At 41.7% G+C, this 26,313-nt stretch overlaps 1 protein-coding gene across 1 annotated transcript in view; it reads right to left on the bottom strand.

The window, feature by feature from the left end:
* The window catches only part of fibcd1b (fibrinogen C domain containing 1b), a gene marked incomplete at both ends in the record, with an annotated part of 86,713 nt that overhangs the window by 17,949 nt on the left and 42,451 nt on the right, over positions 1-26,313 (bottom strand). Inside the window, 2 exons of the mRNA XM_079179709.1 lie at positions 10,993-11,089; positions 25,040-25,176. Coding sequence (XP_079035835.1) covers positions 10,993-11,089; positions 25,040-25,176 — 234 coding nt within the window. The remainder of the gene's footprint in view (positions 1-10,992; positions 11,090-25,039; positions 25,177-26,313) is intronic.

The following is a 26,313-nucleotide window of genomic DNA, read 5'->3' as shown; positions in this document are numbered from 1 at the left end:
CCGATAAACTATTTGCTTAACGGGGCGTTTAGCGGTGCATTTCACCCCTTGCGGGTGCTTTGAGAATTACTTGGGTTGGTTTTGTCTTATATGTGGAGCAAAAAAGTTGCACAATCTTTTTGTGAATTCGCCCCTAAGTGTCCACAAACAGAATAATTGAAAAAAAAGATACACAAAGAAAGGCAAAATGGGCCGTCATCCTCACAGGAATTGTGATGTTCTTTGATTTGTGCTCTCTTTTGTAGATACAGTCCTCTTTAGATTTTCCACTGTGCGACAAGAATACAAATACAAGCCTCAGGATGCTGCATTGTTGTGGAGGCAAGCTGTGGTGGATAAATGTGTGTAAGAATGTATTTATGCTGGTTCCTGGGAGAGAAAAAGATTAGGAGGAATGGAATGATTTTAGAAAAGAAAAACAGAAAAATGGTTGCAAAGGTTAACTCTGTTCAATATGGTGGCGTATGACCTTAAAGGAGCTGTATTTAACGTTCTAAACATGAATATATCACCAAACAACGGAGCTCTTATACTCTGACGCAAATAAATACGGGCAACCATCAAATTTAAAGACCTCATCCACATTGTCGAAATCATCTGAGTATTCAGACATGACATAGAAAATATTTTAGATAACACTAAGCTATGATTTTTGTAGTCTAACACAACACACTCTGCATGGACAAGAGATTTCAGAAGGAGGCTACTCCTATGTTCCTCTCCTAACGTTGTCAAACACTTATCAACAATCAGAGCCTGTCAGTCGCAGAAATAAGCAATTTTAGTGGACGTAGATGATGGCGTCAGCTCGACTCAAAAGGATTCCATTGCCGCCTGGTGAGCGGCTGCTCTCTGCAACACTCTCACTCAATACTGGAACAATTTCAGAAACTGCTGTCCCTTTCAATCGATCGGACACAAAAACATGGAGAAATTAGGGTCTGAAAAATATCAAAGTTGCTCTTTTAAGAGCCCTTCATGAGAGATAATGTGGTTGTGCACCATGCAGTGTGGTCAAAGTCAACAACCTTGACACTGGTGGCTTAAAGACTTTCAAACAACCGCAGCTAAATCAAAGCATGTCTGTGGTTCAACAACACTAGGCTGTACCAACTCTTCAACAGAGTAACATGCTAACCAAAAGGAGTAGGTTTGCATATGGCATCCACACAGAGAGCTTTATTTTCTTACAGCGAATAAAGGCTCTCTTAAAGCTATCAGTCCCACTAAGCGTGTGTCCTCGTGTGGGTGTATGTTCTCTCCATACAGAGGTTAAATGGGATTCCATGCTGCGAGTGGCTCCTCTGCTTCTCTAAGCTCTGTATAGTTCTACAGGCTTGGAGTTAATTGCCACAGACTCTGTGCTGTTTCACATTGATCTGAGATACACGGGTCCTTGCACAGACAAAGAGACAAAGATACTTTGGATAGGAGAGAGATGGAAGGAAATTAAAGGGGCAAAAAGAAAGACAACAATGTCCCAGTCCACCTACAGGTTTACCATGTGTAGTCGTGTCTACACTTACACTATGCAGGTTTTTTTTCTCTCGCCCAATCTTTTCAGGCTGCCCTTTTGATGTGAAGTGGCCCTCACTCGCTCAAAACTGCAACAGACAGCCAAGCCTGTCAAACGCCCATCTCTAAATTATAGTCATCCCCCCGTCTGACTCCTGTCTGCAACCCTCGCTTATGCATAAACACACACAAAACACGCAAATGTCTTATTCTTTGTGGCTAACCTCCCTGTAATCACATGAGCTTACACTACTCGGGTCGGGCTAAGAGCTCAATTATAGCTCTTGTGTGTGCGCCCCACTTGTTTAAAAGGTGAGCTGTATGTTAAGTGGCTAACGCTGCAATTTCTGCAGAATTCTGGGCAATTTTTGTGCTTTTCTATCTCCTCTCAGTGGCAGCTGTAAGTGTATCTTTAATGAGGCAATCAGCCGAGGAATGTAAGATCACGATGAGGCACTCGTCAGATAGAGAACAACTTCCAGGGACAGCAGTTAAGACGCATGGATCTTAATGCATTGCTCCCCTTCTCGTACTGCTGGGGACCACCACAGAAATATGAGGATATATGACACGCTCTGAGCAACCTCTCTAAAAAGAGAATCACTAAATACTTGACGCGAAAATGACTCTTCTTTTTGTAGTGCTGGAATGTGATAATAGAGAAATATTGGCAGTTGTTTGGGCTTGTGGGCGATCTGTTCTCCGAAATGAAATTCATATGCTAATGACTACCAAGAACCAGAACTAAGTTTATTGGTGAAGTATGCTTTCACGATTGGACACAACAGGAATGTGGCTCTGGCTATCAGTGCCTCTCCATGTGCAAAATACAGCAACATTTCAATCATAGAGACACCAACAAATACACAGCTATACAGTGTAAAGAGCAAACATAAGCCAATCATGTACCATATCAAGTACACTGTGAATACATGGTTCTGGACTCATTGGAAACTGTATGTAAGTATGAGTGCAAAACGGGTCGAAAATAAATAATTATGTGTACTCAATAATATGATGCCGTATGCAGCTCTAGGCTTGGAACAATGGCTTACAGCTGCACAGCGAGTTGGATGTTATGTACAGGGTAGATGGCACTGCACAGCTGTTGGGCAGATATTGTTTTGAGACACCATGCGGCTGAGTTATCTGTTCATTACTGCAAAGACGCGTGGAAAGAAATTGTTTCTGTGCCCGATCGTTTTGGTGCACGCTGATCTGAATTACAGGGCTGCAACAGAAACACAAGCAGATCCGATCACCCCGGCATCATAACCACAGGATGAGCGCGGGATGAGAGTCCATACATGAAGCTATTAGAGCCTTTAAATATGTCATTAAATAAAGTTTCACTTTAGTTCCTGTGTTGTTTACCTACTCTCTCTTTGTACACTAGTTGTGCAGTTAGATACAAGCCTGTCATTTTTTTGGAAGCCAAATCTAATCAGAAACAAAACCACTACTGGAGTCTGACATCGCAGCATCTGGTTGCATCTCTTGCTATAGGAAATGACAAACTGCCAAACAAGGACACGATCCACAACATTTTCATCCACTTTTAGTCCTCGCCGCCTCAGGATGAAGTTGTTTTAATTAGGCTTATTTTCAGTTCACATCTTCTACAGCTGTCTTATTAAACAGTTGAATGACTGTATTAGTTTTTTTTGTTTTAGATTCAAATAATCCATGAGGGCTACACATGTCCTATTTTCCCTGAGGGATGTTCCAGGCCGATTTTCACCAGAATTCAACTAGAATTTCCACAACAGATTGTAGGCGACAGTGATCAGGATCAGAAAACCTGGCATAAGGTTGGAGAATAAATCCAGGCCATGGTTATTAAGGGACTCTGCAAAACATGTTTGACTCAGTTCTGGGGGGTAGATAGGTCGGTGCAATGATCTTTTCATCAGTTTGGACCATATGTTTTAGCCTGCTCTTTTCCCGTTTTGTTGCCAAACCAAAGCACCCAACCAACAAAACACCCAACCTACAGTTGGTGTGTACAATTGAAGTAACAGCTCCCGTTGCAATTTCCTCAGCTGGCACAAGTAGAGCAACCTCTGCTGGGTCTTTTTTACGACGCTTGGTGTAAACCTGAACATTCCAATATAGGCCGCGGTGTTGAGCGGTGAGGGAGGTTGTATGGGCAGCTGAGTCTCAAAAGAGCCTGGTGTCCCCAGAGGCACAGTCATTTGTGTAGAGGAAAAAGAGAAGTGAAACGAAAACACACACACACACACACACACACCGGAGGAATGCCAGAACAGAAAAGCGTTCTCCTGTTGCATTCTGTCTTTCAGCAAATTGGTGATTGAACAGCCTGCATACGAGTGAATCATCTGTATCCAAGCTGTTCTCATACCGCGCTATACCTACGGAAATGAATGTGCTGTAATTTGTAGATATGCCACGAAATCAATTTGTATGTAATGCACGTAATCATGAACCAGGAAGTATTAAGGAAGTATTAAGACCGCAATAAAACCACTCAGGGCAGGCGGGATTGGAGGTGGATGGGTCAAACAAAAACCGGTCTTTCACACAGGAGATTGCTGTTTGTGCCCTGTGTGAAACAAAAAGTCAATATTCTTTGTTGATATAACAGTCTGTTTTCGGTGAAGATGGAAGTTTACTTTGGAAAGACTGTATGCATGTAAGGAGCGGAATTTGACACGTGTCGCCTGACCTTTGTAGGAAAACGCACAAAGAATGAGTACATTTTTCGAGGAAGATACTTTGCTGTATTTGATTTGAGTGAGTGAATTCACTGACAGAGGAGTTCCATGACAAGAAACAAGACCCATGCATACAGTAAGTTTCCACTAAAGACTTTGCAGGATACGTGCAGTGCCATAATGACTGCTTCATTAACCAACGTATTTGCCTGGTAGACAAACTGCAGGGGATTCAGCAGGGGGGCTGTGATGTGCTTTATGTGGGCCAACACTAGTTTTTCAAAGAACTTTGGGACTACAGATGTGAAGGAAACACGCCTGTAGTCATTGCTCCTGCCATGCGAGCTTTACAGGGAACACGATGGTTATGGAGCATTTGAAAGAAGAGAGAAGCTCATACAAAGTGAGTGATCTGCTTAAAATCTGTGTGAAGATGGCAGCCAGTTGGTCACCACAGGCCTTCAGACAGAAGTGAGAGACGCCATCTGGGCCTGGGGCGTTCCTGGTCTTGTCTCTGAGAGAGTCGCAAGACATCCTCCTCACTGATGCGGCACGCAGGTTGACTGGCGGGAGCGGTGAGTGATGGGAAATCATTTGCAATTGAGGGTTGTGTTGGGAGTGAGTTGGGTCCAGAACGATTTCTTTTGTGGCTTTTCACCGTTCTTCTTTTGTCCCTGCTCGAATGCCTTTTCCACTGCTGTGGACCTCATTCGTTGGCCCGATGAAGCCGCCTGACTTTGGCTGCAAAACAGTTTCGAATGCTGTATAGAGGGAACACATGTTCCGTCCATCTGCACCTCACAGTGTTGCACTACCAGTAATCCCAATAAGATCATTGGCTCATGGCTTTTACAATTTTTACCATGGGTTTCCTGGATTTTGTAAATTGGGAGAAGATGAGTTGTGAGAAGCACAACAGTAAGCATCCTGTTTCCTCATGACTGAGGTTTGCTAAAAATTCCCAAGAATAACGAGTAGTGAGTTCTTGCTCAATACTGGTTATCTGGTTAGCCAAGCGTTGCATTCACATACAAGCTTGAGGCAGGATGCAAACACTGGCCAGAATTTAGGAAGAAAACTGCTTTGGTGAGTAAAATGGTTACCGTTGATGAAAAGAGCTTGAAGGTGAGGGCAACAGATTCTCTGTACCACCGGGGCATCGATACACCAACCTTCACTGATATAAAAGCAGATTGTCTCCCCTAATTGTCCTGATACACCGGCTCTAAATAGGTAGTCCACTCCTCCGAGGAGAAAACTAGGCAGATACAATGTAATGTCCTGGATTGATTCATCTTGTCAGGTTTACGTGACTCAAAGCGGCAACAGAGAGTGAGTGAGCCGTTCTTGCTGGTTCTGTCGAAGAGTAACATTTTGTTTATCTTATTGCCCAGAGAGCAAAGATCCATCAAGCGTACAGTGAAACCCCAACGGTGGGAGCTTAAGCAGTACTGGTGTGTTTTCCCTGTTGCTTCAGAGGACGGCTGCTCCTCAAACTGTGCCATCTGCAAAAATCCCTGTGTGTGACGAATATAGTGTCAGAATGATAACAAGGGATCAGCAGTTTTCCTCCCTTAAAGTACAGCGTCTGTGTTTAAAAAAAAAGAAAAAAGAGAATCTTGACTTTAGCTCTAAGTTTAGGGTTTTCTCCGTTAGATCATCCACATAATTATTGTACTTGTGTATTGATTAAAGAAAAAAAATGTTCACGGCAAAATGACTGCAGTATGACAAAGACAAAAAAGAAGGATGGCATTTTGCCCTCTATTGTAAATAAATAAACGGATGACAGGATTCCAATTCGGCAGTTGGTATGACAACGAATTAATATTAATTCCTATTACTCGGAGCTCCCAAAAAAACTAGAATTCTATTTAGAGATATTGATTAAGCTGTTAATGCTCCACTGATTGATAAAATTGAGTACTGCTCAAGGATGCCAAGTGTTTCTGTTTGTCTCTAAGGGAAACCAAAACAAATCTTTGACTCAGAATGAATATAATAAGATAATTCTGACTCAAAAACCTTTTTGTTTTAGTCAAACGAATCACTTTCCTGCCATTATACCGTCATACACCCAACAGTGTGAGCTGAAATGACAACAAAACCAACAACCAAACTTTTTGACGAATAGCCTCCAGATCACTTTGGAAACATGTCTTCTGAATGTCACTCCCCCGACGACAGGTTTCACCAAAAGAAAAGGACAAAATGTCACAGGGAATTGGTTGTGTCAACTTTAGACTGATATTCCATAATTCTACAGAACACAGTGACAGCTTCGGGTTTTTGTTGTAGTATGTTGTTTACACAAGTGTATACGCAAGTATACATTATAGCTGCAGTTAATAGACTCAAAGCGAGGAGAGGGGACATGATTATGACAATAAACAATTTGTCTGTCCTCTTTCTGATGGATTTAAGTGCTGCTTTCAACACTAAACAGACCGAAGTATGTTATTGTAATAGGCCATTTGGAAAACTAGGTTAGTCTCTTTGGGACGGCATTAAACTGTTTCAGGACCTGCATTACATGTAGACAAGTCTACATCAGCCTGCGAGACCAGGTGTCCAATAGATTTGATGGCAGCAATAAAATTGCCTTGACCCAGTTTCATGCTCTTTATACACGGTCTTTGGGGAGGGATTATTCAGCAATATGTTAGTGTTTACAGTTATACACACAGCATGGTGAATTATATCTGTAGCCATAGAGGATCCAAATTATATTTGCTGTCTGCATGCGTGACATACTCTTTATCCAAATAACTGCAGATCCATGATGTCCTTCAATTTAAAAAAGAAAAAAGGTACCATATCAAAGACTCTTTGCTTAACGTCCACCGCATATAAGACCAACTCATTATATGACTCACTATAAAACTATACCTTCATCATGAAACAGCAGCTTTAAGCGGTCTTAAATCAAATATTGCTGCAACTACTCTTGACACCCCGAGTGAAATCTTCAGGCATCCCAACTAATTAACACCTAAAACTGCCAAACCGCCAAAGGAACGGATAAAATCTGAAAAACAGGGATGCTAAATTGAGTGTATATCATTTGCATGTGGTACCAAATGTGCTCGAAATTTGTGAAAGTGTGATTGTGTCATCCTGCATACACAAACTAATACATGCAGTGAAGGAGAGAACTTGGAAAAAAGAAAAAAAACAACACAAGATGTATGATTTTGTTAACTCTTGACTGCTCTCTTATTCTTCATTTTCTCCCCACCGCTCTTCTTTCGGATGACTTTTATTGCCACTATCAGCACACTATTGGAAGTTCAATACATGAGGAAAAAATGTGAAATGAAATCCAGAATCCAGCTGCATATTAAGATAATGAGATGGGTAAAGATCTTCAGAGGTGGCGGGTGGCATTAGTGAGCAATATTTGTCTGGCGGAGGTAATTGCGATGAATTTCTTTCTGTAGGCTGCAGGCAAGCATGGATCCATTTCTCATTTTTGCCCTGAGGGTAATCGATGATGGGGGTGACGAGACAACAGCACACCTTGAATGAGCAAGGGTACTCTGAAAGGTTCAAAGTAGCCTGCTGGCTCATTGAAATTCAGTCTGCTAAATCCGGAGCTTTCCATATTCACACCATTTTCCCACAGTGTACCACAGGGAGATCTAGCTGGCACTCTAACCACGTCTTTTATTATGGGTGCACTCTGTAATGGCCTCAGGTCAGCAACGAGACCTAGATGTCCATTAATTCACATAACCTCTGCAAGCGCTGTACAGTACATGCAAGCATTCCTATATCATATATCCTATAGCAAGGACACAGAGTGGTGAAGGTGGCGAAGAACCCAGAACTGTGCAGGCCCACCTAATATTATACAATTACAGAGCAGCAATCCCAAATGTTTTCTGCGGACCTGCTGTTCTGGTCCTGCAGCCCAACGTATTTACATATTGTCAATTACGAATTACTTTACGCTCACTTCTGATGGCTAAGTGCCGGAAATAGATTAACGTTAACGTTCTGAAACCACCCTTTGGCTACAGGTGGCACAAATGTTACATTTGCAGCACCTGTTCCGTGTTCATTTCCTTACACGCATGTGGCGCAGATTAATCCGTGTGAAAATGTGTGTGTGTGTGAGTGAGTGCATTAAAATCTAAAAAGGCATATATGTATAATTACATTGCAGGTTTCCTTCATTTGTTATTTCTAAGATCGGCTTAACGAAACAGATTCTTGGTTTGATTGGAATGAAAGTGATCGTGAACAAATCATTTAACATGTGCCATCGTTCATTTACACGACATGGACAGTCCAGTAACCGGAGGGAACTGTGTTAATCATTGATGATGATGATGATGATAGATGATGATAGATGATGGGAAGTAATGGAAATATTTACATTTAATTCAATATATTTAATTTTATATATGCTATTGGACTGAATTCAGGAAATAATTCATTATATTTTCTGAGGCAGATATTTTTTGTATGTGATTCTTGCATGCAATGTATGTGTACTTTTGTCAATAAAACCCCTGCATTTCAGTTAGACATGCTTTACAAACGTAATACGCCACTGCCTGGCAGTGCAGCACAATGGCGGCGTGCTTTAATCGAGAGTGCTGATGGGAGAGTATCTCAGTGGTATGGCACGCACGTCCATAACCTTGACCATGACAAGCTCGTGTTTTTTTACAGAAATAGACTTCTTCAAGCTCCACTTACTCCACCCGCCTGAGCTTATGCACACTGCGATGAAAGGTTTTTAAAGACACACACAGACATGGTGATATCTCATTAACACTGCTGCTCAACCCACATTTCCTCAGGAAACTACATTTCTGCAAATGCTTAGCGCTTGTGGGACCGGAGTTTTTTTTTTTTGTAAGCGGACCAGATTTCCTGATCACTAATGCACTCATAAGATTATGGAAGCAGCTTACTATCCCAGTATTTTCCCCATGGATGCTGATTGGGCAATGAACTGTCTTGTTCAATGACGACGTTGTTTTCACATCAACTTTGTGTGATGTGATGAATCCCTGGTGGGCATCTGGCCAGCTTCCGAGTGTTTTTGTCACCATCACAATTTCACTGTGTTGTCACCGTCACAATTTCACCGTTTTTGGCATTGAATCACAGTGCAGTCACAGTGTGTACGACGTGTTAAGTGGGAGAGCGGTAGCCCTGGAGCGTCTGGGATCGGGACTAAAAGAGTGTGCTTGAATGGTGGCTCATGGTTCATACCGCATCCAAGTACGAGTCAGCCGAAATCTATCTCGTTATCAACAACAGTGTTTATAGAACGAAGCTCTCTCACCTTTTGAAAAAGCCTCCTTTCAAGATTCTCGCTGGTTTGCTTTTTCTAGTTCAGCTTTTATTTGTAGACTGAAGGTAACTGTGGTGACTCAACTGACTGAGTGCTAAACACAAAAGAACAACAACGTATTGAGGCACACCACTGGGGATGTTTGCGTATACAGGGATAATGGCTGAGATTATGCAGCCATAGAGAACCAGAGAGATTTTGATTGTGTGATTAGATGCTCCCACAGGGTCACGCTCCTCAGCTGCAGTTGTTTCTAATTAAGTCACTGTCTTGTTTTCAACCGCATATGAGCTTCATTGGTAGTCAATTTTCATACTTAACACCTGATGTGAGAGAAACATGGTTTTAGACTCCGTCTCATCATTCTCTCCCGCTTCTTGAACAAATGTCAGTCCAATTAAAAGGGAGCTGCAAAGGCCAGTCTACGATGGGAAGCACTGGTTGTCTATTTCTACACGGTATGAGTTGTTTTTTTACAAAACATGTTGGAGTATGAATGTTAATAGATAAAACACAAATGCAACATCTTATATGAAGGTCTAAGCAGATAACTTTGAGCCACTAGAATGGACGTGATGGAGCCGCCGCCCAAGACGAGAAATATTTGAGTCTACTTAATGAGAAGTGGTGTGAAGAAGAGGAATTTGGCTTTGGAAAAGTTGATAATTTCACACTCGAATTCATTTCGGCGTTGGCATTCTTTTCCTGTCAAATTTGAGAGGAGGCATGGACTAATGTGTCATGCTGCCAGCAAGAAATAAAAGGATTTGGACAAGCACACTCTGAAAAATGCAAATTATAAGCAGAAGGCGACTGTTGAAAAGCTGTGAGGTTTGCAAAAAAAAAAAAGAAATTATACTGTTGTTGTGTTTGTCATGTGAAAATAAAAAAAAAAAGATTATAATTGAATTGCTGGTCTTTTGGCTTGTGTTGTGATATTGTGATGCTGAACAGACTCCTCTCATGAAGTGCACTTTACACACATATTTTGATTTGCTGCAATAATGTTTGTCGATGTCACTGAAGTGGTTTTCATTACTGAATTCTTGATGATGATATGAAGAGCCAATGTCATCCAATGTCTCTGTCTGCCTCTCTTTGGGTGTCTCTATTTTTCTCCATCATTCGCCGTGACTACTGTCGCTGTTTCACTGTCAGAGTGAGTTTCTCTATTTTTTTCGGTTTACAGTCTAAATGCTGTACTTCAGACGATATCCCGTCTTGGAATAAGACGATATCATACACCAAGAGATCCCCTTCACACTGTTCCGTTAACTGCCAATTTACAACTTATTTATGATGATTATCATGAAGTGTTACTGTTTTATCAATTCCAGTCAAGCTACAGTGACCGCAGTGGATAACACTGTGTAAAAATCCACTTTCCAGGGTTTGGTCTGCCCTGGCAGGTCACATTACACACACTATATATGAGTCATACATTGCCAAACACACGCACAGACACAGTCTCACAGCTGAGACACTTACCGAGCCAGTGTTCACCGGTGATCTTGCCGAATCCCTCACGATAGGACTCCCATGCTCTGAAGAAGTTGACCGAGCCGTCCTCCCTGCGCTGGATCACCTACGCAGCCAAGACAGCAAGACAAGAGGTCAGGGGTCGGATGGGATTCATCTCACACGGAGAGTGTCTCATCCTCCTCCGCGAAGAGGCATTCGAAGTCCCACTGTTGGTCGCTGAGCTCATCTAGAACCAAACTAAATGAACTTGCTCTTTCACAAATGAATAATGCAAATGTTCTTCCCTCTAAAAAGGCAATTTGTCGGAAGCTAATAAAAGGAATCCATTAAATCTTTGACTGACTTTGAATCAAATCGCCATGGATTTTACATCCTTAATTGAAGTCCCAGGAAAGAGATGATATTCATAAAACAATAATGCTTAATACAAGGAGAGGGACAGTTCTCTTCTTCTTCTGTACTGTGAATCAGGACATTCTATGCAAGCAATGGTGTGTGGAGAAAATAAGTGGTAGTTCATTTTTATTTTTCATTTATAAAGCAACCCTTTCAGTACGAAAAACAAAGGGTACAGTAGATATTTAGCAATTTAACTCTACTGTGTGTGTGTGTGTGTGTGTGTGTGTGTGTGTGTGTGTGTGTGCGGACACATGTGTGAGGTGACAGTGCAGCATCTGTAACACCCAATGAAATTGTCTGTGCATTAAAAGTGCTGACATTCGAAGTGCCAGATTGAGGATGAAGGGAAATTGGAAATCTGCTCCTGAAGAGGAAATGCACGCAGATGGAAAATAGCCTCGGACTCGCAGTTGGAGGGCTGTGTTAATGTTGAAATGACAAAGGAAATTCCCTGAGACAGTTTATGTTCTGCGTGACTAATCCCTTAACATACCATAAGGTACCAGATGGCACCAACAGACATATTTGCTTTCAACATCAGCGCAGACGAAGAACTCAATCCTGCAGAGCAATGGCAAGAATCTTCATCCTCGTATTTGTCTTCATTGTGATCATCTTAATCATCATTACTGTCATCATCAGTTATCAACACCATCTAGGGAGTGTAGGGATTCTCCTCCTTATCCTCAAAGACGCTAACTATCTCATGTCCCCATTCAGAGCTCTCTGAATACCTCCATTATAACGTACACAATAATTCCAAAGATTGATTTCCTCCCTTATTCCAGAGATATGATCATCTTCAAACCGAACTTCCGTTGTCACGTTCAAGATCCTTCCTCTCATCAGTCCGGCAATCTTGTTCAGGAACCTCAACTCTCCAGCATTACCAAGGTAGAGGTTTCCAAAGATATGCATGTGCCTCATTGCAGCCACTCAATCCAAGTTAGACAGGACAGCAGCTTGACTCTGGTATTCTATATTTTTCAGACTGTGAACCATAGCTAGACTCATTTTTTGAGGCCAATACAGATATCGATATGGGACGTTGAAAAAATCTGATACGATATATATTGGCTGATATTATCCTTTTAAAATATACGCAAAACATAAGCAAACAATACACATTTATATTTTATGTATATTTTCAATTGTGTCTTCCCTGCATGCTTTTACTGTTACACTATGACATTTGTACGGAGGTCAGAGTTTGCATGAAGCCGTCTGCTAAACACAAACAAACAAAAGGGATTTGCAGCAGCTTTTGCACAAGACTCTCACAGGCTTTGCCCCAGTCACGGAGCATTAGACCGTCACACTAGTGTCCCAGTTATCTTAACTTCCTTAAGCCGATACAGGAAATCCAACTTGACCCTTCTACAGAATTTGACCCCTTGTATTAAATCTGAATCTGAGATCAAACTAATAACTGTTATCAACATGAGTAATACTGTGTTACTCATTTACAAATGATTGTTTTATGATAACCGGTATCAGACGTATTTAGTTTTCCTGTATCCATCTACTGGATAGGTATATTATTGCTGATGATTCCAACATTAATATATGGTTTACAGTGTAAATACTGTAAATAATGTCATCAAACGTTCATACAGAGGGCTGGAGGGTAGTTCATTTTCACATTACAAGTGCTAACAGTATAGAACAGCCTAATGCACAGATGGAGAGATTTCAACTGTAGGTCGGCTAAATAAAAACAGCCCTAGTGTTGTATACTCATGTTGTAAGATATGTGTCAGAGTGTTATCATAACACATGGCAGCAAGTGTGTCACAGGATATGACAGCTATCTTCTAATAACAAACATGTTTATGCTCTGTTAAAAGATGTAGAGTTATATACATATATATAGTGTTTAACTCAATGAAATCTTTTCATGGTGATAATAAAACGATGTGTTTGACTCGTGGGGACCAATAACTCGTTAATAAGGCTGTTACTGTAATGATTAGACAAATCAAAAGACCTTGGGGAAGAGGCTGTGGCATTTTACCGAGCAAACAACGCACCGTCATCGTGTTACTGATATGTCAGCAGGGCACTGAAGGACCGTCAGGGAGCCGGCCCCTGTTGTGTTTTCTACTGATTCCCTGGGTTAACTGGTGAGATTTATGTCAACCTCTCTGCTAAAGGCACTGCAGTGAAACACCAATGTCTCCAATGCAGAGGCCAAGTGCCGGCTGAGGAAATTACAACATTCATGTTCCTAAAGTAACCGCCTCCTTATCTTACTCCCTTCTTCCTCGTAGCCCTCTTTGCCCCTACATTCAAATTAGCTGACGACTTCAAATTGATAATGCTGTTAAAAATGAGGTAGAGTTTTTCCTTTTCATCCATCCCTAATTGTTTTTTTCTCTCTCCCCTGGCACTCACTGTAAAAGCAGCAGTTTATGGAGGCATGCGAATTGCCAAAAGTGCCCCCTCAACTCAATAAATCACACGGAAATCTTTGCTTTTTTTTAACAAAGGTACACCAAAGAAAGTCAAACAGACGTGCCAGACTACAGTCAGCCTTCTATTTAAATCCTCTGTGGCCTTTCAGAACAATTTATCGCTCACATTATCACAGCAAGCCAGTCTGGATGCATACATGGAGTATAGCCACCGACAAATATTTAAGCTAGGCTGGAGACGGAGCGAAGGGAGACTGAATAGCAGTGTGCTCTCATACCATTATTGTTCCAAACAAACAAAACAAACAACAGAATTAGGAGACAACCCCTTATGTTAAATTCAGAGTTTAGCTGTGGCGTTTACGGTCAACAGTTATTGAAGATGGCTTGTGTGCCTCAGCTGAAGTCTCTTCCTAGCGTTGCCCTGATGGAAAAGCTGAGACGACCAACGGTATCTGCAACTATGAATCACTGGGACAGTGAGGAATTGACCAGTGGTCACATGAAGCAGTACTCTACAGCATGCAGGTGAACCAGCACGCAGCTCAGTTCAGATAAGGGTGAACACTCTTGTCTTTCTGGCCCTGCCTCCTTCCATGTGTAGCATCCTTGTAAGACTGGAGAGCCCCTCTGAGGTTGCATTGTTGACCCTAAATGGCCAGTATCTGTATGTGTGTGTGTGTGTGTGTGTGTGTGTGTGTGTGTGTGTGTGTATGTTCCCTGGAGGCATGGAGCTCACAGAGATCTCCAATCCTCTTCTTTCACATGTTTCAACAGGGAAAGGCGGTGGTCAAAAGTTCAGGGTGGAGGGAAACATCGGGTTTGAGGAGTGGGTGACAATGCTGTGAAACATACATGTGTGTACATTGTTTGTATGTTGGTGCGTCCATGTACAGCAGCCATCCTCATGCTTATAGTGAGGCTGCATGTGCACATGTGTCTGCATGTGTTGTATGGAGAGCCTAAAAGGTCATATTCAACTGAATTTCTGTTTGTGCATTTCAAGAGCTGTTGAATAAATGTGTTTTAGGCCTACGTGCAGCGCATGCACGTTGCTTTTTTGTGTGTGTGTGTGTGTCTCCGTAATTGTATTCATGGTTGTATAAGCTTGTGGGTGTTAATATTAATGTTGAAGTTTGTGGGCAACATGAAAAAGTTTTGTTGCTTCTGGCCTGTTTTATTACTGATAACATGCGAGTGAAGAACACGGAGAAATATGCAGCCAAGAGGCAGATAAGCAGACAGTACAATGTCTCTGGCTCTTACATTATGGTTGGCTCATAAAGTACTTGCTCCCAACACTGGTCAACACGGTTGCAGAGAGAAAAGGGCAAGGAGGAATTTAAAAGACTGTTAGCGCCACAAAACATCAGCTTTTCAATTTCACCTTTAAAGAAACAAGAGTCAGCGGACCATTTCAGAGTGTATAAATGTGCATGAGTGCATTTGTACAGTAGCACATGGGCCTACTGTGGCTCAAATGCTTGTGTTTTATAGTGCCTCGGCTACTATGTCACCTCACCACACCCCCCCAACACAGCCACAAACACAGTTTCCACTGTGACGCAGCGTAACATCCCCAACGACAAATCCTGAGACACAATGTCTGGCTAGTGGGCAGAGCCGGACATCAAAGCTGTTTCCGTCAAGGTTAGAAGCTGACCGAATTGTTTTATCATGGTGTAGGGTCGGTGATGCTCTAGCCAGACATAGACTGAGAACTGCAGTAGTGACACATGTTATTCAAAAGTTTGACCAAGGAATCAGTGTTACACATCATACAGTACAGAACCGTCGCAATACAGACCTACAAGATCAATAGTGACTACAGCCTGTATTCACTGGTAGCAAAACAATATATAAATGCTAATAAAACGCCAGGTTCAAGAGAATTTCTACTCCTTCATTATGTAGGTTGTATCTGCATTGCACTGCTCATGGAAGTGAAAATTGTTTGGAAGTCAGGCGGCAACCTTCTCTTCTGAAAAGTGAAGCCAATGAAAAGTGCCATTAACGTGCATCCTTTCACAGGGCCAGCGACTCTTGGCGTTTCTAGAAAGAAGTCTGATTGTATAGAAGTCTATGAGAAAATAACCCTACTTTTCACTTGATCCGCTACCTCAGTAAGCATTGTAAACTTGAGTTTATGGTCTACATCGCTCGTTTCAAGTCTTCTTCAATACAGCATGTTGTTCATTAAGTCAATTATGGTCCCGTTTAAAGACGACAAAGTAGGGCGTGGCTACCTTGTGATTGACAGGTTGCCTCCCCCTGCGTTGTCCGGTCTGGGATTTGTCCTTGTTTTCCTCTTCGAGTTTTCGTCTCACAACTTTAACCCTTTCACAGTGTGTTTTCAGTTGATGATAGTTATTAATTGTAACATTTTCTACAAAAAGCCTTCTGCGTTCGGTTGTACATAACCCTCTCCTGTAACTTCTGGCCGCAGGAAACCAAGTAGACTGAACTGAGTGTTTCTGGAGTTCCAACAAATGCAACGGACGTCTCTGCTCTCTAGCGGCTTGCGTTACATCAACTACAGGAGTTGCATTCGCCCAGTTGAATTTTCATTCATATCATATTAATAATTTAAGCTCATAAATGTAATAGTTTGGAACCAGGCGCTTCAGTTTTTGGATCAGGTAGCTCATAAAAGAAGGCACGTAAGATAAAGCTTACCACCGCTGTCATTTCAATGTGCCAGATTAATCGACATTTCAGTAAATATACTGTAAGTACCAATAGTAAAGGACTCGGACACAATCTGAACAAACATGCAGCTGCTTCATAAAGGTCATTTTCATTGCGTTTGTATTGTATTGCATTGTTGTGTGTGTTTGTGTGTGTGTGTACCATCTGTACGGTAAAAATAAAGGATGATTCTGGGACAGTTACTTTTCAGCTCCCTCTCATCTTTTAGCTCTGGCACTCCCCACCAGTCTTTTTCCATACTGCAGTGTTTTAACTCTTTTTCTTGCAGCTTTTCTTTGCAGCTCGAAGGTAATTCATTCTTTATACATGCTGTTCTACATGCCCCACAAAACCTAAACAAACCATCTCTCGGAGGCAACTCCCCCCCCCCCCCTCCCCTCCATCATCTCACAATATGGTGTGGAGCGTTGTTTACAAGTTAGTAAAGAAATCAATCTCAAAGAAGTAGCTGGAAAACCAGTAATTACAAAATATACTATAGTCTTGGCGTTTTCCAATTCATTATCATTTATGAATATCCACACACATTATACTGCGTGAACACTTGTTTTTGTTTCCTGACGATGTTACATTGATGCACCAATTATCTCTAGTCATAGAAATATATACAACTTTTAATGACTTTTACTCAAATTTCCCTCATTTAAGAATAGTGTTAGCTGTCTTTCTCCCCACCATACTCTTTTTTTTTAATCGATGCACATGTATACAGCACAAAGGCAGACAGGCCATACAGGTGAAGGGAAGTACCTTTGAGGCGGAGAATGGCTGCTGTAACATGTTTTGTCAGAGTGTCTGTGTCAGCAAGTCGCCAAAAAAACGAAGTATTGCCAGTTGAAAGTCTCATGCACTCTTCCTCCCAAGTCAAGGGAACTCTGTGACAGTTTGTCAGAAACGTGAGACCCGTGTTCCAGGACTGCAACCCAAATACAACTTGTAAGTGCGAATGGTAAACAGTCTGAGTTATAGGTCAACTATTTAAACCCGCAAACAGTTACGTCAAGTCAAGCGGCCAAACAGTGTTAACAAGGAAAATCTCTGATCCTTAACCATCTCACCAAGCACTTGCTAAAGGGCTGTTGCATTGGCATGATCACATTAAGCTCTGTGTAATCTCTGCAGTAGATGAAGGCTACTTAACAAGGTGCCTTAAGCTCTTCAGCAGGCTTTCTGTCACCTACTAGGAGCCCACAGCATGCACAGACGGACACCCTGACTGACAGACTAGAGTACAGGGAAGAATCAACACGAGCCCTCTGAAGCTGATTGGGGGAGATTTACAATCTGGCATGTGACCGGGTGGAAAATAGGAAATGTGCCAATAGCTTGTTAGCTCCTGGCATGTACACACTGTGAGCACACTATGTTTATATGTTTGGTGCTTTGGCAGCAGATGTCACTTGTTACCGCTGCTCTACACTGACTAACTGAAGATAATGTGCAACGTCTCCAGAGAGTGATTAATGCATCAGCAATTACAGTACAGAGAAAAATGGAAAAAAACCCAGAAAAACAGGGGAAAAAACCTAAACAGTTGTGTTGAGGCTAATAGAATCGGCTCCAGAAGCTGCATCCCTTCATAGATTTAAGATGGATTAAAACTGACAGAGGAATTGCAAACAATTTGATTACATTGTTAACAATATTGATGATATGGTTATAAATTCAACACTGTCTGACGAAAGCGCTCATGAATCTACAGCAGTCTGCACAATTGCTATCTTCAAAGGGGACTGCAAACATCTGTTGGTGAATGTTTTATAATCCTATCAGAAAGACAGATGTGTTCTGAACACAGTAGCAGCAAACGGGAACAGAAGGAGGAACACAGTCATCCACAGAAACTCTTTCTCCCGCTCCCTCTCACATGTGTAGGCCTGAGCACCATTTCTGCACTTACGTGTACTTACTGCAGGTAAAAAGATGACTCCTGGCTTTCAGCAGTAACCCGATTCTTCAAACACCATGATAAACAAGAAACTAGGTTTTCCTTATTGGGTTAAAGGATAAAGAGAAGCCAGATTAACACAGGTAGATTTCTGCAAAGGCTTTTCTTTTTAAATCTGCCTGCATGACAAAGACCAAGTGCAGGGAAAGATTTAGCATCACAGTGGGAACGCGTCAGGACAAAGAAAAGGTCACAACATAATACGATAGGCGTCATAGTATCCAAAAATCACTCAAAAGCTCAACGGTAGCATGCTCACAATAAAAATAGGCTACATTTCATTTTGACTATTCATTTATTGAATTACCAGAAAACATGCTATGTTGTGACATCGCTATAGAGTTTTGAAATGAGGGATAGAATATTCTGGCCATTATCCTCCAGTCCTTGTTTCACAGTGGTTGTTTTTCTGCATGTGAATACAGTGAATCAGACTGCTTTAACTTAAAAATAATTATAATCATGAATAAAACATGCAACAATATATACAGTCGGTCCAAAAGCAACGACATAAATGGGAATCCATCCACATCTATTTGTGTGCCTGCAGATGTAACTGAGAGGAAATGTATAAATCAGTCAATGTTCCCGAACGTTTTCTCAAATAACCTCTGATCAATAATATCCTGAAAAACATGTCTGACACTACCTGTGATACTGTTACTGGTAGACAGCTGCATACTTTCTCTCTCTCAGCAGCACCCGCATGCCAGCTAATGAGGACACAAGTACGTGCTCGTCCAGGCAAGTAAATTAAAACGTCAAGTCACATCTGAATAAACTCGCGGTAAAAATAATTATAATCATGAATAAAACACGCAACAATATATACAGTCGGTCCAAAAGCAACGACATAACTGGGAATCCATTCACATCTATTTGTGTGCCTGCAGATGTAACTGAGAGGAAATGTATAAATCAGTCAATGTTCCCGAACGTTTTCTCAAATAACCTCTGATCAATAATATCCTGAAAAACATGTCTGACACTACGTGTGATACTGTTACTGGTAGACAGCTGCATACTTTCTCTCTCTCAGCAGCACCCGCATTCCAGCTAATGAGGACACAAGTACGTGCTCGTCCAGGCAAGTAAATTAAAACGTCAAGTCACATCTGAATAAACTCGCAGTCCACTCAGCGCACTCAATCTGAACATTAGGAAAACAATTATGTTCTGAACAAAAGTTAGATTGTACTCTGAAGTTTTCAATTTCCCTGCCTCACAAAACATTTACAGATAAGACACAACTGCAAAAAAACATCCATCCTGGATTTTCTTTTTTTTTTCCAAACCAATAAACTAACAGATGAAATATTGAAGAGCTTGTGAGCCAGATCGAGACACTGAAAAGCCTCTACCGTACACTCTGAGAGGCTCAAAAGCACTCCGAGCCTCTAAAGGAGTGATACAACATGCACACAATCGTACATTCAATCTAAAACTTTTACTTTCCAGTTCTTAGCTGAATTGTATATTTGAGAGTGATTGCAGTACTTCTGATAAAAGCACCATCTGATAATGCAGCCCCACGCTGCACTCCGATGTATCTACTCTCATTCATTATTAATGCCGTGGTCATTTTTAGTCCCTTCCTTTTAACAAATAAAATAGTAATAATAGAAGACATTACCCTAAGCCGTGAGGCTGTGTTTAAATGGCATTTGGAATCCCCCTTTGCAGATTCAGGTAGACCACATGCCCAAAGGATTACTTTCTCTGAGTGAGGGGCTTGTGTGTATACATATTTTAGTATATGTGTGTGTGTATGAAAGCATAGGTCTGTAAGCACATATGACCACACATTTACTGCGTAGAGAGTAGCATATGTACGCTTCTTTGATTGTATAGATGTACTATATACTATATACTCTCTCATGTGCGTGCATGTGTGTGTGTGTGCGTTTGTTTTTGTGTTTTGAGGAACTTGGGGCCTCGTAATGACAGGCTTTTTCTTTTACGTCCTATCTGCCATCATCCCTCCTATCTTTGTGGTCAAACAGTCTCCAGGGCCTGAGTTATGGCGGTGGTGAATTACCGACCAATTTCCTCTGATAACCATCCACATCAAACTGTACTATAGTCTCCTCTCTTCCTATTAGTTCTTAGTGGACACTAAAGGACACTAGTGACTTAGACTCTATTAAAATGAAAAGAACGCCCTCACCCTGTCTGGCAAAATGAACACTAAACACTATGTACTGCATATATACTGTATGTACTGCATATATACTGTATGTACGGTATGTACTGCATATATACTGTATGTACTGCATATATACTGTATGTACGGTATGTACTGTATATATACTGTAAGTACGGTATGTACTGCATATATACTGTATGTACTACATATATACTGTATGTACGGTATGTACTGCATATATACTGTATGTACTGCATATATACTGTATGTACTGCATATATACTGTATGTACTGTATGTACTACATATATACTGTATGTACGGTATGTACTGCATATATACTGTATGTACTGTATGTACTGTATGTACTGTATGTACTACATATATACTGTATGTACGGTATGTACTGCATATATACTGTATGTACTGTATGTACTGTATGTACGGTATGTACTGCATATATACTGTATGTACTGCATATATACTGTATGTACGGTATGGGTGCAAATGGACTTTCACTGTCAGCGTTCGTGCTTGTGAGATGATACACGTGATGAACGTCTCCACGCAAATGACTCCTCCACAGGACAGCAGAACAAGAAGAAAGCCATCAAAGAAGAAAGTTTTCTTCGTTTAACAAGTAGGTTTGTACTGTAGCTAATTTATTTCTGCGTTGACGGCACATTGTGCTATTGCGTGGTTATTTTCTATTAAATATTGAAGTTTATAAAGTGTTTTGGCACATTTGGCCGAGTGCTGCTATCCATGGTCCTGAAAAGGGGATTTCATTCTAGCATCTTTTATTAGCATTTTACCTTTTTGTCTTGTTGTGTGTGTGTTTGCATTCCCTCTGTCTACATTTGAGTAAAGGACATGGCAAGAGAGTGAAAATACTGCACTACTTGACAAAAGTGGATTCTAATCTTCCTTTTGTTTGGTTTGGATTAAGGTCATGTTTGCCTTGATTGGTAATTGATACCTGCCCTTCGGCTCTACTTGGTTTCGCCCCAAATCTGAATGTCCAGCTGACAAAATGACTGTTAACTCATGCTACAGTATTTATCTTCTCTGTGTTGATATAACTGCCAGCTCCATAACGCAAACACTATGCACACCTGGCTCTGGGTTTGAAGTAGCAATAGCTATCAAAAGATAGCAAAGAAGCAGCCGCTGCTTCCCTTTGTTTATTTTTTAGGTTCTTCACGTTCGAAAAGGAAAAACAATAGACACGCACGTATATGTGATCTATGAGTCACTATGCCCGAGTCAGTGTCTCTCTGAAACAACCTGACAACTTAGGCTCTGTTATTCAGTGTGTACTTTTATACTCAAATCGCCTGGTTTTAAAAGTTAGTTTCTCATTTATAAAGTTAGAAATATTTGTGGGTGGCCGGGTTGGTTTTGGACAGTCTGATTGTGCATCATGCAGAGTATTACGGAAAACAGTTTCTTTGATAACAAAAAAGCTGTTGCCTTCTGAAATAGCTGAGGGCGTCTGATGGATTTGTTTGGACATTTTTTCTTCAAACTAAAGAAAACCTTGTTGGGCATCATGAGTATAGACCACAAACACTGCATGTGTACCAACGCATTAACAAACCCATACATGCAAAAACCAAACGTTGGTGTGCTCTGGTGAATTTGGATACTGAGAGATGGAGATATACAAACAGACATATGAGCAAACATCCTTATACTGTTAATCACTGACTAATGTACAGTGTTGCGTATTGGCATCTACAGTAGTCCTGGCTTCTTCCTGTCACCATCACTTAAGACACAGGCGTTAACCCAGAGGCTCCCTAACGGCTACCTTTTCACTGCAAATACAAGAGAACAGAAGGATGGAGTTGAAGGCCCCATCTGAATGAATGTATTTCAGAGAACTGAAATGAATTGCTGTTCCCTGCGTATTATTTATTTTTATCCGTATGCCTTCCTTTCTCTCTCAACATCAGATTCAGATGTTTTCATCGGGCCCTTTCGTCTTTGTCTCCTCTGCATCGCACTCTCCTCTCCTCGCCGTCTTCATCTAAGTAACCTTCTCATCTCTCAGACTTTCAGGCAACGGTGCTGCAGTTATGTCAAAGCATGCTAATGAGGTGGCGGCATATGGCTCATCCCTTATTTAAGCTCAACCGTCAGACAGACGGTAAAGCAACTCAACTCACCGTGCATCCCCGTCTCCCTACCTGCCCCCTGTTGGCTCACACCGCGCTGATCTCTTAATGCAAGCGTGACCACAATCAGCTCAACGCACACGGCACGATGGGTAACTGCAACATTATCACTTCAATCTCAGCTGCTACATGAATCCTTTTTCTGTGAAAGAACATGCAAAGAGCCGTTACTTAACACTTTCTCACTGAGCACCGTGCGAAAAGGGAGCAAAGCTGAAAGCACACTCACAAGCTATGTACGTATAGATTCATGCATACACAAGGCACACACGCAAACACACGCACGAGCATTTACCCACCGACTGTCTGGTGTATAACTCTATTCCATCATGCTGTACTAAGCACTCTGTCAAACTGACAGTGTTGTTTTATTTGATGATAGTAGGGGACGACCTTGCCCATCTCGCACAGTTAGTCACCGATTTCCAAAGCGCGCGCACACACACAAACACACGCAATTCACTGTCATGACTTTGAGTTGGAGTTTGACACGTGCTGTATGTGTTTGTAGAGCGGGATGAGAATATATTTAGCTTTTCTAAGCTTCTTCTAAGTATTAGTTATTAGACATTTGTTTTTGTAGAAGCAGGTAGCACCGGTGTTAACAGCTAAGAACAGGAGAAAGAACAGACAAACACGTGTATCTATTTGCAGCCAGAGAGTGCTAGTAAAGCTGTTAAGAGGAAATGGTCCATATTGACAATATGGAGACAGTTTTTACACCTCGATAACATTTTCACACACGAAATGTTTAAAACATCCATGAAAGTGATGTCAACAAGACCGCATCACACCCACAAGCTGGAAGAAGACAGCAGATTATTACTAAATGCAGTATGTATGACACATAATTGACATCTTGCAAATCAATCCCTGAGTACTTTTGAACAGATTCCACAGCCAGCCCCTGGGTGCCGTCATAAATGCATCGGAACCAGTAAAAAGAAAACAAAAAGGAGTTGTGATGGATTCATGTAGCTGAGATTTCAAACTGTTAAAGTGTTACAGGGCCTTAGTTCTCTATTAAGAACTGCTCTTCTTTCCCAGAGGACTGCTACAGTATACTTCAGAACAAAGGGAAATAAATGGCTCTAACCAGTAGGATGGTATGTGTGTGTGTGTGTGTGTGTGTGTGTGCGCATCTAAACCACACTTCCAAATATAACTTCAAACAGCTCAGTGTCAATGTTTGTTCACCTCGCTGTCTGTCATTCCCAAAAGACACAGCGCTTCCAGTATACAGTCTCTCTTAAACAGCTCTGTTTACTTTAGCAAGGCCAGGCAACTGACAGATGTTTGATCAAGGAAAGAAAAAACACACACTTAAAGAAACTCAAAAGTATATCTTTCCGTGTCAACATTTCAGAATCCCAAATCCTGTCAAAATATCATTACACAAAGACGAGAATGCGAGATTTACAATACCCAAAACATAAACAGGTCAGACATGCACCAGCTCTAATGGATTTTTTAGTTTTTTGCACACAATGACAACTGTGGTTGAACATTCATTACATGAGCTGGCTGAACACGTCTCAGCCACAGCGCATACGATTCTTACGAGTTACTTATGCTTCTGCCATCAATTGTCACGGTAACAGCTAACACTAAAATCTCTCCCCTTGTGATTATGGCATCATTTACTTGTCCTACTAAACGCATTATGATTCATCCGATGTACTTTGGGTTTTTTTTGCCGCGTCTCTCAGAACCCTGTTTCATTGTTTGGTTGGCCTTCTTTGTCTCGCTCCTCTTTATTCATTTTCCTTTCAGCAGGCTTCCTGATGGCATTCTCACTTAGATGTGACTAATTAGCGTTGTGTTTTCTAAATGGAAAAAAAAACTAAACATGAAAATGAACGGACTGCTTTCAAACGGGGTCCACGTGAAACTTAAGATCTCCTCGCTGTTCTGTGATCAAGCTTTGATGAGACCTTTTCAGATTGATGCATGAGATTCCTACGGCAGTGCAACTGTAATCACAGCAGGTGTCCAGTATGTGATGTTCTTGTGCCGCACGACTGTGATTCGAATAGAACCGGTGTTGCAGTTAGACAGATGCATGCTCAGTGAATCATTTTTATGTCGTGGCTATTAAGTAAATAATAATAGATTCGTAAAGGCAGACATAGTGAATAGGCCTCCATTTGGATGTTGATTATAACCCCTCGATGAATGTTTCTTATATTTTAAGTAGATACATATACAGCTAATGAGCCTGTGTATAACTGTATTACGTGTTTTTCCCTCTGACTCACCGTCCAGCCTCCTCCGTCTGTGGTCATGTCGCAGTAGACCTGGAAGCCTGCAGGGTGGTGAACAGGAAACACTGAGTAGATGCCGTCCTCTCTCTGACCACTGGCGTACAGATCACCGCAGTCACGGGGACGCGAGCCTAGGGAGAGGTGAAAGTCGCGGGGACATGAAATAAATTAGATCCAATATGGCTTGCAAAGGGAATGATTGCTTGGAGCGGTGAAGTGTAATCAGTAATAAAGAAGAAATGAGAAACACATGAGATCACACTTGTCACACTTTGTCCTCTGTCTACAGCCACAGAGAGGCACACAAGTATACAGATAACATGGAGGAGCGGCTCTGGGTCTGCGTTGTGAAGTCTTCCCGTCAAAATGAAACCTCAAAGTGTTTCGAAAAGGATGGCAAGCTCCCTGCTCTTGAAAAAGGGATAGAACGAGCAACGAGGAGGTAGCGAATGGCTGTGGGGAGGTGGGAGAAAAACAAAGATATATGGCGAGATGGGTTGATAGATGACACGGTGGTACAACGGAGTCTAAGTGCAGTGAAGATAAAAAAACGTGAAAAAAGGACGGAACGCGAGCAGGTCGGAGTGACGACAGAAAGGCACGAGGGCGGTGCGCGGACGTGATGCCGCAGAGAAGACGCAGACATATTGCACAGAGACGGAGAATTGAGATAACACACAAGTTGTAGGGAAGAGGATGAAACGAAAGAGGGTATAGAAGTCGGAGAGGAAGAAGCATGGCTCAGTGAGATATATAGATTTGAGCGATGCCACACAGACAACGAGACGGGGAGAGTGAAGAGAGCATATAAGAAACAGACAGAAAAAGGAGAGCTGAGGAAAAGTTAGTGCAGAGAAGAAGAGACGGCGTCAGGAAACTTGTAAGCTATACAGCAGAGCAGAACAGCTGCACCCTTGTCTGTGACTGAGAAACCAGTTTTACACAAGGGATACACAATCTATTCCCCAGGAGGGACAATGTCATAGATTATGCATGCCAGCCTTCGCAGGGTCAAACCCCTAAAACAGCCGAGAGAGTTCTTGAAAAGGCCGTACAAGATTTTATTTTTCGCCTTCACTACACGATACGGAATGTTTGGTCTCCCAGAAGCCTTTTCGTTTCTCCACGTTAAGCCTCGACTACTGCGCTCCGACTTTCATCATCATCATCACACATACATGGTAACATTTTCCCGGTTCTTCTTTTCATGACAGAAAACCGAAGCTGCCTGGGTTCCACGGGACGTTAAAAAAAGACTGTTTATGCAT

The sequence above is a fragment of the Pholis gunnellus genome (assembly GCF_910591455.1).
Source record: "Pholis gunnellus genome assembly, chromosome: 18".
Classification (NCBI taxonomy): domain Eukaryota; kingdom Metazoa; phylum Chordata; class Actinopteri; order Perciformes; family Pholidae; genus Pholis; species Pholis gunnellus.
Note: the sequence above shows the minus strand (reverse complement) of the source record. Positions and strands in the feature narration are given on the sequence as shown.